Genomic DNA, 17,372 nt, shown 5'->3' on the forward strand with positions numbered 1-17,372 from the left:
TCAGAAATCTTTCTCATCATTAGTGCAAGACTGCCTCTAAAATAAACCTTCTCTGATCCCGCATTATATCCAGAGGGTAGAACACCCCAGGAGTCTTTACTAGCTGAAGAACTGAGAGTTTACTTTTTCCCCAAGAGAAAGAAAAGTGGAACAAATTATGACACAATCACAGTATTCTCCCTTTTCTTCTGGGTAGTACCAGCTACCTGCTGACCTGCACTTCAATCTTTTAGCATTTATGCCACAGGAGCTAGTCAGTGACTTCACAGGTGCAAGGTTGCATCCTCAGTTCAAATTTAAATGTAATTCATAAATGGAAAGGGGATTTCACTTAAATGGTAGTAGGATGTGAGGAGGAGGGAAATGGTAGTAAAAGCAAGAGGGAAAATGGAGGACAGGAAATACCAACTATTATGGCTTTAATAGTGTGCCAAGATAGGAAATCAATGTCTACATGACTATCTAAAAATTTACCAAGTAGAGCTAAGGGCAGTAGTGAGAGTCATGATTATTACTGTTATTGCACTACATCTCAGTCATGCCTGAGTCAAACTCTCATTCAGTAAAGTAGCATGAGGCATAACCTGGTATGGATGAGTAAATAGACTTGAAATGAGCATACGTGCACCCAGTGAGAATTTTCCATAAATGTTTGTAAATGTTGCTAAGTAGTTGCATGTCGTTGCCAAGTATGTCTGCTTTTCTTTAATCCTGTTGTGTTCTTAAGATACTGTTATGTCATTAAATTGACATTTCTTTTGTTTGAATTACAAGTAGAACATAACTTGTATGATTATACTAGATTTGGGCAGGTATTTTGTCACAGTTTCTGCCTAAACATCACTTTTTTCCACCTACTTGCAGAATAAGCACCAAAAGGTGATTATTACCCCATGTTACTAAAGCTGCGTGTTTAGTGAGGCATTCCCAAGGAAACATAGCTAATGCAACTACATTGCATCTGTGTAATATCAGTTCCTGACCCCCAGTAGCTTTTAAGTCCATTGCCCAACTTCAGCAGAGCATGACAGAGGAATAAGGTTGGAAGCTAAGAGAATATACTGGGGAAGCATCTTTGTCTTGCCTTGTTCTTACCCTCTTCCTCGGTTGCCTATTGTTGTTTATTGTGAGAAACAGAATGCAGACCTAACCGGGCTTTGGACTGGACTGGTAGAGTTTGTACTGAAGAATCATTTGCAATTGCACTTCTCAGACTGCGGAGCAGTTGTTTGTAGAGCTTTGGAGTACTTTCAGTGATTTTTACCATCCATTCTTCTATTCATCCATTTTTGCCCATCTCTTCATTGGGTATTTTTCAGCTAGAGTTAAAACACAGCCTCATACCCCAGTTGTGCATGCAAGCATGATGATCAAAGTGCAATCAAATGTATTTGAAGGTTTCAGATAAATGAATGTTTAGGAGGAGGAGATGAATTAGAGCCTTGGCCAGCAGCGGGTCCATCTTGGACCAGCTGGCATTAGCTCTATCGGACATAGGAGAAGCTTCCAGCAGCTTCTCACAGAAGCCACCCCTGCAACCCCTCCGCTGCCAAAACCTTGCCACGAAAACCTAGTACAAGGTCCTAGAGCTTTGTTGTGTAGCTCCACCAACAGACCATCATGTGCCTCAGTTGCCTCTCCTGTAAAAGTGTCTTTCTTGTCACCTTTTATTAAGCTTTCGAGATCTATGCAATTTTTATTTGCTATTGCTCTTCTGCTATCTTTTGCACTTCTGTTATCTTTTCTTGTATTTTAAAAGCAGAAACACTAGACTTGTGCTACTTAAACAACTAGGGTCCTTCACTTGCTCTTGATAATAAAAGGTAAAGTAGTGGATATTTTGAGTCTGTTCTGTCTTGATAAGTTTGCTGTGATAGGTGAGTTAATAGAAAATAAGTAGAGTAGATGTAGTAATAAATTACTACCCTGACAGGTTTGATATATCTCCACCTATGTACTGAAGATGAGTTGGGAGATGTGTGTATGATTAACGTTGCTTAAATGGGTGGTGTCTGAATTAGCATATTGTGCTGTAGGCGCCTGGAAGCTTCTACTTTAGTGGCAATACTTAGCAATTAAATTGCACTTTACATCTTCTGAGTACTCAGAACAGAGAAATTATGTTCCATTAAAAACAGTGATAGATAGTCCATATGTGGGAGACAAAAGAAAATACACAATGCTGACCATGAGCATCGAAGTGTTAGTGGCAGAGAGAGACGCTAGAAAGACACTGCAGTTCAGTATTTTATAATAAGATCTTTTTGATAGTGAAGACTTTTACATAGAGTTGTCTGGCTGAGAACTTGAATGTACTGTAGGAAGAGCTGCTTATTCTATCTAGTTTGAGGTCTAGTTCCTGCAAACATTTAGGTATGTACTTAGCTTAACTTTAAGCAGAGGACTACTCCCATTTGATTTCCACAAATATGAACATGGATCAGACAGAGAAAGGAATGTGGATTTTCTTTTTCCTTGCTATGTGCACTGAATGCAGCACATGCAGGCAGCCAATATGCCCTAACAGAGACAGATTGTACGTTAATGTTTTTTCCTTTCATATTAATTTTCTTTGTAATTTTTGTGTGCAGCCTGTGTATTTTTTAGTTGTTTCTTTGTGTCGTTCAGTTTCTTGATTTATGAAAACAGGACTGCAAATGTACTGTCAAGTTTTGGAGCAGCCATGTCTTGGTGAGGACAAACCATGTTTTGGTAAATTTAAATGGAATCCAATGGCAAAGGGAGGAGATAGTGAGCTGAGTTTAAAAACAAGAATGTAAAAGGGATTTCAGATACCTTATCTACCCTTGGACTTCCTGTGTCTTTTTTAATGGTATGTACCTAGCTGAACAATAATAAACAATGCAATGCTGTTTGTTTAAAAGGGGGTTATATTATGTGATGCTATGCAGACCTACTATCCAGCTGACTGTACAGTATAGACATGAGACAGGCTAGACACAAACTGCTGTCAAAGGTACAAAGTTAGCTGACAGGCATGATAGATAGTTTCCCCTTTTTCGATTTCATTTGGGGTAGATATTGTTTGTAATCATAACAGAAATATTTTTTAAAGAAATGCAATTTTAATCATTTCTCTTTCTGTTGAAATATTTCATAGCAGCAAGCATCATTTCAAAGAATGTCATGTGGTATTAACCCTGAACAAATGAATCAGTGGACAAATCTTGAGTGGTTCTAAATATTTGCTAAGAATCAGCAGCTCTCGGGGCACACAGTAACACTGCAGGAGCTCAGCACTACATTATGTTTAAGATCAACTGCCTTTAATCCAGACCTATTTCTGACACAGTTTTAATAGAATCAGTTACTCTAATAGATGAATGTATTGCATTCTTTTTTCATTACTATTGTTTCCTACTTTTTCTTCAAAGAAACTTTTTTTTAGACTTACAAGAGAGGAACTGAAGTCCTTTGATCTCTACAATGTATGTACTATTTATACCAGAGACAGTGAAACTGCTTTTGTCTAATTATTTTTGACATCTTGCAAATATTTGCAAAATTCTTCACAGGGATTAAAAAGATCCACAGAGTTCAATCTCTCCATGACAAAGAAACAGTGTTCTCAAAAGGCAAAACAATTGTTTCTTTGTTTTCTTTTAGAGAGATCCTAGACATTTATCTTCCAACATGGCACGTTTTATCTGAGATAGCAAATGAATGCATCCCATTTTTTAGAAGATCACTAAGTTTCCATAAATAGAACTGTTCCTTACAAGATCAAAATAAAATAGTGCTAAAAATGGAGCGCATTTGGAAAGCATCAATTCCACCTTTTTAGAATGTTTCACTCCAGCTTTGTAGAAACTGTTCTTTTCAGAAGCTCCCATTTTAGGGTGTAGTATCTTTGAGCTTCTGTTAAGTTACTTACTAGAACTAAGTTTGTGAGGTCGTCACTGATGCATTCCCCTGCAGTGGCTTACAGAACATCTATTAATTTGCAAGTATATATTTATTTATTTATGCAAAATTCATTCCATGTGAGTAATTACAGTTCCACTTCAAAGGAATAGCCAGGGTTACTAACTCTCACTATGACTGAGACTCATCATTTTGTTTCTGTGGGGTTTTTTATCCCTCATCCCATGACAGAAGTGAATGGGGGGTTTATCAGCCATTACCAAAAAAAAAAAATATTTCTAGTCTTCATAGTTTGAGTCTTGAGAATATGGTCCATATGTCCAAAAAATGAGAAGCTGAAGTCCATTTTTTAAAGCTCATTATTTTTTGATTCCTCATGGAATTTATAACACTTAGGATAGGCAATAGTAATGAAGTCCACAGAAATCCCCTAAGACTAGACAGGAGGCTGGGAGAGCTTAGGGGAGCTGTCAGCTATGTGGTCTCAGTCAGGAAATACTACCAAAGCCAGGCGGAATTACCAGTGGATGCTATGCTGGCTAAAAGTAATTCAGCAGATTTGAAGACTTCTGGATACTTTCCCTTCTGAAAATGGATAATTTCTTCTTTCACCTAGGCTCTTTTCTCTGCTGAATTTTCTGAGAGTTTTTGTCCACTTATACAAGTGTGCACTGACAGATCATAATAAAATAATAATAATATAAAGTTTCCCATCATTTGCCAAAATTGTACTTCTATTATACAAACTATTGTACAAAGTGTGGAAAAATTGAGTCATAAGCGGTTTTGCACTGCAAAGTAGATATTTGGTTACCTTATTTAAAATTTGTGTATTTTGTACACGGAGTTGAGAGAAGCACTAATAAAATTAAGATACGTAAGTTCTTTAATAATACAGACATACAGACTTTATTTCCGTAGTAAATCTTTTTGTTTTCTTGGAAAAGTTGTATTTCTTGGACATGATATGACTCATACAGTACAAGCACTGCAGTAAATTCTAGGCAATTTATTAAGAAAGTCACACTGTGTTCTTCATTTCATGTCCTTTCCAAGGTGAACAGAAGTGTCATCAGCAAGTGGTTTGTGAAGTTGTCTGTGAGTGTTGGCAGGTAAATAATTTTTTTAAACCAAAGTTAACAGTCCATGTAATCATGTGCATCAATCTGATTTCTGTAGAGGCAGCTGTTCTGCTTAGTCTGCTCTGGTAAGAAGTCCAAAATGTGCAAGGCAAGACTGGCAAAGAGCATAGTGAGAGCATTCAGTGAAGGAGGAAAGAGGTGTTATAAACCCTAAAAGTGTGAGAGACAGAGGGGCTATGCCAGATCTGTACAAAAGGAATGAAACATATTGGGGGCTTCACAGATTTGTAGATGGCTGTTTAGATAATTCTCCTGTAATTGTTGGAAGAGCTATAATGCTCCTTTCAGAGAGGAAAAAATAGCAAAATATCTAAGATGCCAAAACTGTGTACAAGAAATCTATATAGCATGTAAATGCCTTTCAGCCTTCTGATGTCTGCATCAGGTGGTTAAACTGAATCTGGATAGGTATTTGCTTAACGACGGTTGTGCAACTAGAGCCAAACCTTGCAGAAGAACAATATCTCATCTATTTTGAAGGGTTCCTTTAGGCCTTGATGAACTTTTGTTCATGGAAGTCATTAAAGAGGAATCTTCCTCAGCATTATGGGTCTATTTTTCTGCTTTGAAAGGACTGGCATAAACTACATATCAGACCCTGAGACTTCTGTGATGCGAGATGCTTGAGTACTGTGCATCCAGGCAAAGCCTACCCTTGAAGAGGTAGATAAACAAATCCTGTGTCACATCTTTCTAACAAAGATGAGCTTGAAGAAACTTCCATCACTACTACTCTTCACTGGGTAAAAAACTGGCTGGATGGTCAGGACCAAAAAGTTGTGGTGAATGGAGTTAAATCCAGTTGGCAGCCAGTCACAAGTGGTGTTTCCCAGGGCTCAGTATTGGGGCGAGTTCTGTTTAATATATTTATCAATTATCTGCTTGAGGGTAGGAAGGCTCTGCAGAGGGATCCGGATAGTCTGGATCAATGGGCCGAGGCCAACTGCATGAGGTTCAACAAGGCTAAATGCCAGGTCCTGCACTTGGGTCATAACAACCCAAACTACAGGCTTGGGGAAGAGTGGCTGGAAAGTTGCCCTGCAGAAAAGGACCTGGGGGTGTTGGTCAACATGCAGCTGAACACAAGCCGGCAGTGTGCCCAGGTGTCCAAGGTGGCCAATAGCATCCTGGCTTGTATCAGAAATAGTGCGGCCAGCAGGAGTAGGGGAGTGATCATCCCCCTGTACTTGGCACTTGGTGAGGCCGCACCTCGAATACTGTGTTCCCTTTGGGCCCTTTCACTACAGGAAAGACATTGAGGTGCTGGAGCGTGTGCAGAGAAGGGCAATGGAGCTGGTGAGGGGTCTGGAGCACAAGTCTTATGAGGAGCAGCTGAGAGAACTGGGATTGTTTAGTCTGGAGAAGAGAAGGCTGAGGGGAAACCTCATCACTCTCTACACCTGAAAGGTGGTTGTAATGAGATGGGTGTCGGTCTCTTCTCACAAGTAACAAGCAATAGGACAAGAGGAAATGGCCTCAAGTTGCACCAGGGGAGGTTTAGATTGGATATTAGGAAAAATTTCTTCACCGAAAGGGTTGTCCAGCATTGGATCAGGCTGCCCAGGGAAATGGCTAAGTCTTTGTAAGACTTTATAAGTGGTAGAAGTTTTAAATACCCTGGACGTATTTAAAAGACATGTAGATGTGGTGCTTAGGGACATGGTTTAGTGGTGGACTCGGCAGTGTTAGCCTAATGGTTGGACTTGGTGATCTTAAAGGTCTTTTCCAACCTGAACGGTTCTATGATTCTGAAAGGTTCCTTCAGCAACAGGTAGAGTGCTCAATATTATATTCTATGATCAAATAGGTCCTAATAGGCAGCCTATGGCTATGGATAGGTTCATTGGGTCTTCCAGTGCGTTTTTACAATCAATGACATTAAAAAAAAAACCAACAATTTAATGTCTTCTTCTGAACCCTAATACACTGCGCTAAAGACCATTCATATTTAATTCAGGTCCTTTTATTCCTCTTTGTATGCCACGTTTCAGTAGCATAGTCCTCATGTTATTAGGCCTAGTGGCCAAAGAGACTACTAGCATCTCATGTCCTTTTGTTGGATTTAGACATCTCCCACACCTTCTGCTGGCAGTCTACAGGAAGATTTGAAACTTACCACTGCTTTGAGAATCCGTTCCTCTGTACTTCACATGACATTTTGCTGCATTGCCTTCAGCAGAACTGCAGTTCTCCAATCTCCTCTTGCAGCTTGTCAGAGCTAGTTTGTGTGGCTTTCACAAGTGAGTGATGGCCCGATGCTGTCACACTAAGGATGTATTACTCACTCAGGGTATTTACATCTTGAGCTGAACTGGCAAGAAGATGAAAATGAGGCTTGGTTGCTCAGCCAGCTTTTGTTTTATAATTTAAAAGAGCCTTCGTACTTATGCATTGCATCCCTGTTGCAGAGTGTCTCTATTTCATCCAAGAGATGAAAAAATTTATAGTTCCAGATTTCACATTGTCTTTAAAATACTGTGTAATAATCACAATCAGGACACTGATAAAGAACAGTTAAAAAGATATTTCTTGTTAACCATTTGTAGTTTAAACCTATGTATTTCAATAGTAGGATAAACTAGGCTTATGGAAAATATAAGACAAATTAGTTTTGCCGCTTTGATTGTAAGCCGTCCAGGTCAAATATTTCACAGGATGTCAGAAGTTAGCAAAATTCTCCACAGATGCTTCTGTTTCCTGCTTGGAAGACGGATGCCTAAAATCAGCCTAGATTCATGCTCTGCGAAAACCCAGTGACTTCAGTTAGTGTTTGTAGTATTTCCCACTTGTAAACTGTCAAGAGCCTAGAGATCATTGAAACCATTTGGAAAGGCTTTAGTTTCATTTTAAGAATCAGTGAAGAAAAACCTGTAGTCAGTCAGTACTTGCACTGCAGCAGCACCCCGAGGTTCTGCTAGTGCTCAGACTCCAATATGCTAGGTGTGCTGTGAGTACATAGCAAAGCGTGATCCATGCAAAGAGCAGGTTGGTGTAAATAAAATAAGAAAACTTTTCACTTTGTGGTATGTTATATCAGTGACTCACACATTTCTGTAAACGTTCCCCAGAAGTCTCCACGGCACAGACCGTGGAAATGCAGAGCGCAGCAGACGGCACCCAGCAGGTGTCTGCATGAAATGCTGCTCCTGAAGAGCGCTCCAAAAGCAATCGCACTGCCTTTACCTTTGATCTTTTCCCCAACCAAAAGCATGTTGTGTTTTTGTTTTGTTTTATTTTTTTCCCTCTCCCTCTTTTACTATCTCATCCTCAGCCACAAATGCATTCTACAGAATTTCTGCCCTTTGTGTTTTTCAGCTACCACAAGGTATTTGAAATCTGACTGGCAAGGCTAAATATCTTATTTCATTGTCTATACACCAATTTTTACAGGAATCTGTCATTCTTCAAGTCATATTGCGTGGCTCTGAATATTAACACAAGACCACAAACACCTCGTCAATCCCCTGTTACTGAGCAGCATAGCTAATTTTAATGTAAGCCTTAAAAAATTAGGTCGCCATTTGGAATTTAGAAATTTTGTTTCGTGAATTGTTATGGATGCTGTGCCAATCATCAGATGACCAATATTCATACAAAGTTCTTACTAACAAAAATAAATATACATTCCTGTGTACTGAAAATCAAGTACTTACATAAAAACATATGTCTTTAGGTGTGCCATCTGTCCTGCTACCTTGTTAGCAAATACAAAGATGCGATATCTGCTGCAAAACATTTACCATCTGAAGTGAATAAAGAAATTATGGTGGTGGTGTGGAAGGAAAGTTTGTCCACACAGAGGGCAAATCAGGTTGCGAGTACTGGAGAATGACAGTTTTTCCTGTGCCGTACGTCTCTCTCTTCCCACAGCAAAATGCCTGCCCATGTCTCTGTAATGGACTGCAAGAGAGTAACAGGGATCAAACCTAGCATTTTGGTTTGTGTTTAAAATGAAGTAGTACAAAGTTTCTCAAAGCCTTGTTCTTGATGATGGTATTATTTTACTTTGTTTCTGTGCATCCATATTCATCAGGGCAAAGAAGAGTCCATTTTTTAGTTGAAACAACTGGATTTTAAGAGGTACTTTCTTGGCTGCTTTTAAGCAGCTGCTGTAATTGCTGGAAGGATCTGAATACTATCTTCCCAAGAGGGAAGAAATGTAATCCACGCAGGGATAAATAAAGAAGTGGTCCATCAGAAGGTTTTCTAGTAAGAACTGAGCCATGGTATGAAAAACGTGACAGCACCCAGGATGGAAAGGAAGGTAACATGTTCCAGATGACAGGGCACGCAAATAGGTCTCTCATGCTTTTAGCACCACAGTAAGTATCATTTTTTACTCCAAAAAGAATAGTCACTCACATTATTTCCTTCCATGGCAAAGAGCTGGCTTGAGAACACGGGCTTGTGCTACAGCTCAGGGTTACAAATTCACATAGGCATTTCCTTCCTCTCTTGTTCAGCCCTCGTGCCTCGCCCTTTCCCCACCAGCGGTGAGTCCCGGTCGCTTTACAAGCCCCTCCACCTTTCGGGAGGGCGGCGCGGCGAGCCCTGGCCTGCGGCTCCTCTTTCACCCCGTTAGTGCCTCCCAACATGGCGTCTCCTGTCAGCCGCTGCCGTGCCGGAGGTGCTCCCAGCGGTGCCCGCTCAACAGAGAGGAGACAAACAGTCCCATGGGTGCCAGCAGATGAAGTGAGGCTGAGGCAGAGTAACTGTTTCAAGTATTTTAGGCATTTCTGAAATGTTCACGTACACGAGAACAAGCCGTTATACGCGTGTACAAATGGCAAGATGACATCCGGGTGTAGCTCTTTGGCACTAGCCGTGGCTCGCTCCTGTTGCCAGCGGCAGGGGCATTCACTAACCCAACGGGAAGCTTCAGGATTTGCCAGTGCATCCTCTCCCCCTCGAAGCCGGAGTTGAGCACACTTCCATGGCGCTGACTTCCGCAGCTCCTCGCGTTCCGCAGGGAGAGCGCTCCGTACCGGGAGGAGGCACGCCGCCGGTCCGGCCCACAGAGACTGCAGGCCCCGATCACGGCCGTCGTGTCGTTGCAAAAGAGGAACAACCACTGTTTTATATTTAAGAGACAGAAATTAATAATTCTTGGAAAGAAAGGAAAATAAATGAGTCTCAGAACAATCCCACCTGCAAACACTGCTTGCAAGGTTCTTGTTGCAAGCAGCCTCTGGGCTGTGTGATGTGCCGTGAAAGAGATGTTACCTCTCCATCCCTGTGTTTCTGCAGCTCTACTGCACTATTTAACTTGTCAATTTACAGCTACAGCACAAACTTTTGATTTCATTTTCTTAGAAGTGTCTGATGAGAAAAAAGTGTCTCCCACCTTACCAAGACTGACTTTGACTCACTAAAGTAATATTTAAGGGCTGACACATTCATTTCTTCCTACACTGTGTAGAATTTCCTGATCATAGACTTCCTAACTAGAACATAAATTCTGAAGGTAGGGTGGTGGTGTCATACCTTACATGCTGTTTAACACTGACATGAAATCCTTCATCTTCAGGCATGCAAATTTCCTGCAGATATATGATCTGATTTATGCGTGTGCATACTAAAAACACAGAAAACAGTTGAGTCACTGCTCACAAAAATCCATTCAAAAAGTTAAAGAAAATCCCCATTGCTAGTTTCCCATCCAAACAACAATTTCTGATTCCTAACAGTTACAGCACTAGCAGTATGAAGTCCACTACCAATGAAAAAAGAATCTTTGCACTAAAGGACATCAAAAAGTCATCTTTTGTCTGGGATTCCCTATTTCCTTTAAGCCACCTGCAGTGGCCTTGCAGATTACAGGCAACGAACAGTACCTGTTGTCTAGTCCATTCTCCTCTTCTGATAATCAGGTATATTTTGACCATTCTTACCAGATGTGTTTTAAATTACTCAAAGTGATGATTCTACTGTATCCTTAAACAATCTGTTCCCATACTAACATTAGAAAACTGACCCTTTTCCCTTAATGAAAGTGAAATTATATACTTCTTGTATAGGGAGGACAGTTCAGTGGCAACGTATTGAAAAATGTTGTGGTCCTCATCTCTCCTTCAGTCTTCTCTTTACTTCAGCAAACCAGTCCAGGTGTTTGTTCACATCTGCTGCTATTATTGTCCCTCTCCTCTGGCTTCTCTTCATTTTTTCAACAGCTTTCCCAAAGCATGAATTTCAGATCCAGAGATAATACACTTAAGCTGAAGCATTAGTGCTCTTTGGAAATAAATAATTACTACCTGTATTTTAACAAAATCATATTTATATTACATTTTTCTGTAATAATATGGCCTTATTGACTGCCACATAGTTTATGGTCCACTATAACTCCCACAAACCTTCTGCATTATGATGCCTGTTACATACTTTTCTGACTACAATACTTAGCAATTATTTGATTGGATTTCTTCTTATATTTGTCTTGTACCTAATTGGCCAATCATTCATGGAAAATCTCAGCCTCAAGCTGAAAAGCTGTACGATATATAATACCTCACATGGTCAAATTTGCTAAGGGGAGGAAATGAGTACTGTAATGCTGCACCTGACATTAAAGACTTTGAATTGACATTTCAGACTTAAATAATTAAAACAAAGAAAAAGGTAAATATTAAATGCTAATAGAAAGTGTTACAACTTATTTGCTGGAATGTGGCTCATTGTCCTGTTTAGTTTCCTATCAATGTCAATATATGTGGGATTTTTAAGCATCATTATATACTGTATTCTTGTTGATGCTTCTCCAGTTATTGCTGTGGTAATACATTTGGCACAAGGGACTTATATAATGGTAACATTTCTATGATATACACACCCAATAAAAGCTTTTTCAATTTCATTATTTTGACAGGCAGATTCCATTAATACATCCACAACAATCATGTTCCCTTTCTTCACAATCTAAGAGGATTATTAAAAATTACAGACAATACCCCTATACACTTAATCTCTCCAAATTCACTTTACAATTCCTGTCAACATCAATAATGTCAGACAGTATAATCAGGTTTGTATAAAACATCAGAACTTGGGTATTCTCCAAAGGGCATTTCGTTCCCCACCCAACAATGCAGCTGCTGGGTTTTTTTCAGTCACAAAAAGATGCTCCCAAATGCCTGTGGCGTAGATATGTGCTGTATGATAGCCAGGCTCCAACTCATCCCATTCTCCGCGCTGTACCTTTGGTCCACCTTTCCGTTTCAAAAACCATGTTGTAAATAATGAGAGGAATAGGTCTTCCAATACCACAGGAGCTTTTCTTTAGGAGAGGAGAGAGCTTAGAGAATCCCTGTCCCTTCTCCAGCTGTCACAAGTTGTATGTGAGTAGCCAGAAGTACAAGGCTACTAGCTAGTGGGCAAATTAAGAGTTTGTTGAGAGCTCATTTGTTTGCACCACTGGTTTGCTCCTCATTATAAGATGGAAGTTAATATAATTTCTGTGGACAAATAATATGGCAAGTAATTTTTTTCTGGTTTTAATAGGGATTTTAAAAAATGCTTGTTGCACTGTTGTTAGTCTTTGTGTTTACAGTGCATGGAAAACATTCTCATCACCAACCACTATGCTGCCTTCTTAAACACAGTTAGAGCTGGTAGAATTCAGGTTTTACTAACTTTGATACATCGAGCAATTGAATCCTTCCGGAAATCCACATTTTCATTAAGACACCCCGGGGGAAAAAAGTTATATTATTTTCATGTATATTGCTCTTAAATCAAACTATGCCTACTGATTTAATCTTTATTTTTATTGATACTAGCTTTTCAGTATCAATATCAACTCTCGTTCTGACCAACCCTGTATGCAACATTTATAAAATCAGTTTCTATCATGACTTTATACAAAACAACTGTGTGCACCCACTTTCATACCAGGCTTATAAGTTAACCTATCAAACAAAATACAGTTTAGTTTTTCCATTAGGTTCCTGGGAAGCCAAGCTAAGCGTGAGCAACTGCAGTCGGTCTCTGATAAGTTTTTCCAACAATTCTATGAGTTCTCAGGCAGAGATTACTAAGACACAGAGGTATTTGTATGTTAAATAAAAAGTGGTTCAAACTGAGAAGTGGTTTGACATTAGCAACATTGCTAAATGTTGTCTGTACAGATTTCCAACAGCATGGTGTTAAATAATGATTGTTTCGGCACACACTTTATATTGAACAAAGGGCTTTTATCCTTCTGTATTCTGGTGTTGTCTAAATTTATTGCAGGTATCTCTGACAGGGGAGACATATAACAGAGAATTGCTCTAATGTTTGAGCAAGAATACAACATCGATAGCACATATGTTTAATAAGTTTAACATGAGTGATGACCTCTAAACCCAGCACAGTCAAAGCTTCAGCCAGATAATCTGATTCCTCTTCTCTTAATGTTTGTAAACCATGAGATAGATATGTCAGATACATGCATATGGATATAGATCCAAAGGGTGACTGCACACGTTGACAGGACACTAATTAAATTGATCCACAGTTAGCGATTACCTATTCCGAGCTGTTAACTTTGCAAGTGATAAGATAGGCTGCCTTCTTTTTTCTAATTCAAGAGGCCCCGATACTGTCTGTCTGCTCAAGACAGCGAGTGCCACCTACTGTACACTCACTGCCTCGGAACTGCCGAGAAGTCATAACTTAACATGAGTACACCTGAACAAAGAGAATACTCTGCAGTAATACAAAAAAATGCTTCTTCATCAGAGCCAATGTCTTAGTTCTGGCCTACAATATGTAAATCATCTCATAGAATAGATAGAGAATGGACTGAAATTTCTATGCAGGCGAATGGAAATTTGGTAAGTGATGGTTCTTCCATCAGCTGTCCGACATGGCCATGCAAGTGTTTTAATCAATAGAGGTGAAGAGCTTCAGGGAATCTAAAAGCTGTGACAATGACACCTCCCAGTACCAAGGTGCTGGTTTTTTTGCTAAAGGCAAAAAGATATCCTGTGGTCAAACCTTGATTAAGATCAGAAAATAAAAGTACTGAAGCAGTTGACAGTGCTGATATTTAGAAAAATAAAACATCGTTATAATTCTGATAATCATCTCAGTGAAAAAAAGCAGGAAAAAGAGATTATAAGGCACCTGTCGAAAATTCCTTACCAAGAGAAATGTCATGGGTAATTCTCAGAAAACGGGCTTTGTGGAGGTTCAACAAGCCCTTAAGTGACTGTGTGAAGACAAATACTAGAAGAATACTGTTAGGAGAAGGTGGATATAATAATGTATTTAAGATTCTGTAATATGCCAGGCAGAGCTATTATTTTGCATCCTTAGAAATAGCACTGTTGTCTCAGGAAAAAATGCTGAGAGGGTTTCTTGACAAACTATTACCAAAGAGGTTATGCAAACGCACAGTATTTTGCATGCAGTTCATTTTTCACAGCAAAATGGCATCTCCATACCAAAAGGAGATAGGCATGACTTCTCTGATAAATGAAACATGGCAAAGGATTCCAATCAAAAGGCAGAAATGCTGAAGTTTGACAAAAATAAAACAAATTCAAGAAAGGATTTCTAGTCAGTCCATTGTCCTTTGAATTTCACTCCAGTGGGAGATTAGAAGCTAAATGTTCTTCAAATGACTACACAGAAAACTTTGCAACTGTTCCACGAGAGGGATTTGCCTGTAAGCAGGAAGATACAGGTTTACATACCTTGCTTAGAGTCTGAGCCAATGACCACATAGAGCTTTGGTTCAGATAGTTGGCAATAAAAAAGAAAAAAGTGAAATTAAGAAGTAAAACCAGTTCAAGGTCAAAAGATTTTACAAGTGATGAGCTAACACAATAGAGCTGTGTATATTTAATGCATATTGATCAGCATCTTACGAACAAAGGATTTAGGATGGATCCATACTTTATTGCAAACCTTTCTTTCAGTCTAATAGATTTTTGTATTTATAGGCCAGATTTGTAATTTAAGGGAAGGATTTACAAGAGGAGGCTAAAGGATGTAAGCACTCAGCTGTTTATGAAGTTCAATGGCATTTGCGTGTCTGACTCCCTCAGGCTCTATTATGAATTCTAACCGTAACATTGACAATAGACCTGCAGTTCAGCAAGCACAATATGGTTACCCTTTACAATAACAGAATATTTGTTTTGTAGCCATAACAATAATCTAGTCTGCCTTCCAGGGACTATTTTGTGGTCAAAATGAGGCTAATTGACAGACTTTACCTCAACGGAAAATTCAGATTTGTGTGTGTGCGAATGCTGACTTTACTATAGATTTACAATCACAAGTTACTGCCAAAAATTTGTTATCACCTGCTCCAGCTTCGCACATCCAAAAACCTTTTCCTCTCATGCGGTCCCTCACCACCATCTATTCAGCAGACCTTCAGCCCAGCCCAGAAATGCTTCCTCAGCATCTCTAAGCTGGGCCTGATCCAAGGCCTCAAAGACTTTATTCTCAGCTCCCTTTCTCCAAGAATTGACCTGATTCTAGCAAACACTCCACTCCACCATCTCACTGCTGCTGTCCAGCTCTGAGAGGCTAAACACGTTAGGACATAAAACCAAGAGTTGGGCATGATGGAGATGGATCTGGTAAAGAACCAGTTTGTCTTGTGGTCTTTCTAGGTAGATTTTGCAGGAGCAAATTCTAATAAATCTCTGCATGTGCACAAAAGGTACTCTTCCTCTGCAGCTGAGCTACACTAGGTGTGAGGTCTGGAGAAACGATCAAACAGGGCTCAGAGACACATTCTGCTGTCCTGATAGTTGGGCTGGCCAAAGGCAGGGACGAATGCCTCTTTTACAATTCTTCATGTTAGATAAAGGATATTAAACTTTATAGCTGTCATTGCATAGCATTCCTTGATTACTAAAATGTCTGCTAAAAAGTGCAAAGAGACAGAGAGGAAATGGAATGCCTTTGCAATAGGACCAAAATAAGGATTGTGGTAGCAATTATGGGAATACTTAATAAGGTCTCTGAGTTGCTCTAGCAGCTCAACATATCCTTTTGACACAATGCCTATAAACAGTGATTACTGCTTGACTGAGGGTGTGAGGAGGGAAATTCTAAGACAAAGTTAATTTACATCTTAAAAGAGCTTCCTCTTAAAAAACAGTAACAAAATTTCAGTATTGTAATGATTAATGTCACCACACTGGACTGACTCTACTGCCTCATAATTAAATAGAAGATATTCAGTTGTATAGCACTTGAATATGATAATGGTTTATGTATTAACTCATTCACCTTGCAATTTTTGGGCCTATTTTTCATTTTTAGAGCATGTAATGACGGAATGTGTGCAATAGCATAGCCTTTGAGAGCAGTCTCTGAGTATCTTGGGGGAAGGAGAGACACTGTTGCTATTGGCTTTATGTAAACCTTCCTGATAAACTGAAATCAAAACCTGGAAGTCCATTTTCTGAGGACTTTCTAAGTATTCCAATCTAAGCAAGGGACACTTAATTCCCAGGAAAAGGTTCTAAAAATTTTCCAAGAACCAAATGACAGCTGAAAAGGAAAACTGGGAACTATGCTGTCCCTTTTGTTGTGAATTGCCACTTGTTGATGGTAGGGATTGCCTTCACCTTGTAAAAGGGAGAAAACACTTCAACTCCTGCTCAAACACACTTTCCTGCCCTCCCCAGTAACCCAGAAAGTGCAAAGAATGTACTCTGCATTTTGAGCATTAGACAAAATTCCCAATAAAGTTGTTTCTCTACCATGTTAAAACCACCTACAAATTTCAGTCATGGCATTTTAAATCAGTAGATGTGTGTGTTTGGGTTTTTTGCCTGTTTCTGTCAATGTCTCACTCTGTGATGTTTGCCAAGTATTTGAATGCCTAAAGTTAACCATTGAAGTTCAACAAGATACTGAAAAAAATCTCAACTTTTCAGAGGTGCTGAACTCCCACACTCTCCACTCAAGTCAAGCACATGATTGTTTCACCCTCATCATGGTCCTGTTAGCAAATATCCCACAACTTCATAGCAGGGTGTCAGTTTTCCTTCTCGTTTCTGATATAACTAGCTTCTTCACATGAAAGCACAGACTATAAATAATATTGCATCTTTAGCTTAAAAAATGCATATCCTGATGAATATTTATTCAACACATTAAAAATATCATCCATGCCTTGCTTTCATTTGTGTCATAAACCTGAATATTGCAAAAAAACTAAAGCAAATATTTATTTGGCACATCATCATAGTATCAGTTAAGAAAAACTTCATATATCTGTTCAGGATACTTACAGACTTCCTATTACTGTCCTGTAAAAGCACTTCGTAATCTTTGGAAATATTTCTTTTAGACAGGAAGGACTGTTCCCATTTCACAGCTGGAGAGATGTAGTAG

The 17,372-nt window shown here is 39.3% G+C and overlaps 1 protein-coding gene across 1 annotated transcript in view; it reads right to left on the reverse strand.

The window, feature by feature from the left end:
- Window positions 1-9,772: 9,772 nt before the first annotated feature.
- CDH26 (cadherin 26) overlaps window positions 9,773-17,372 on the reverse strand; it is a gene marked incomplete at both ends in the record, with an annotated part of 29,231 nt that continues 21,631 nt past the window's right edge. The window contains one exon of the mRNA XM_082007150.1: window positions 9,773-10,098. Within this exon, the coding sequence (XP_081863276.1) occupies window positions 9,773-10,098 (326 nt within the window). The remainder of the gene's footprint in view (window positions 10,099-17,372) is intronic.

This window comes from Phaethon aethereus (genome assembly GCF_964289735.1).
Source record: "Phaethon aethereus genome assembly, chromosome: 16".
In the NCBI taxonomy this organism is placed as follows: domain Eukaryota; kingdom Metazoa; phylum Chordata; class Aves; order Phaethontiformes; family Phaethontidae; genus Phaethon; species Phaethon aethereus.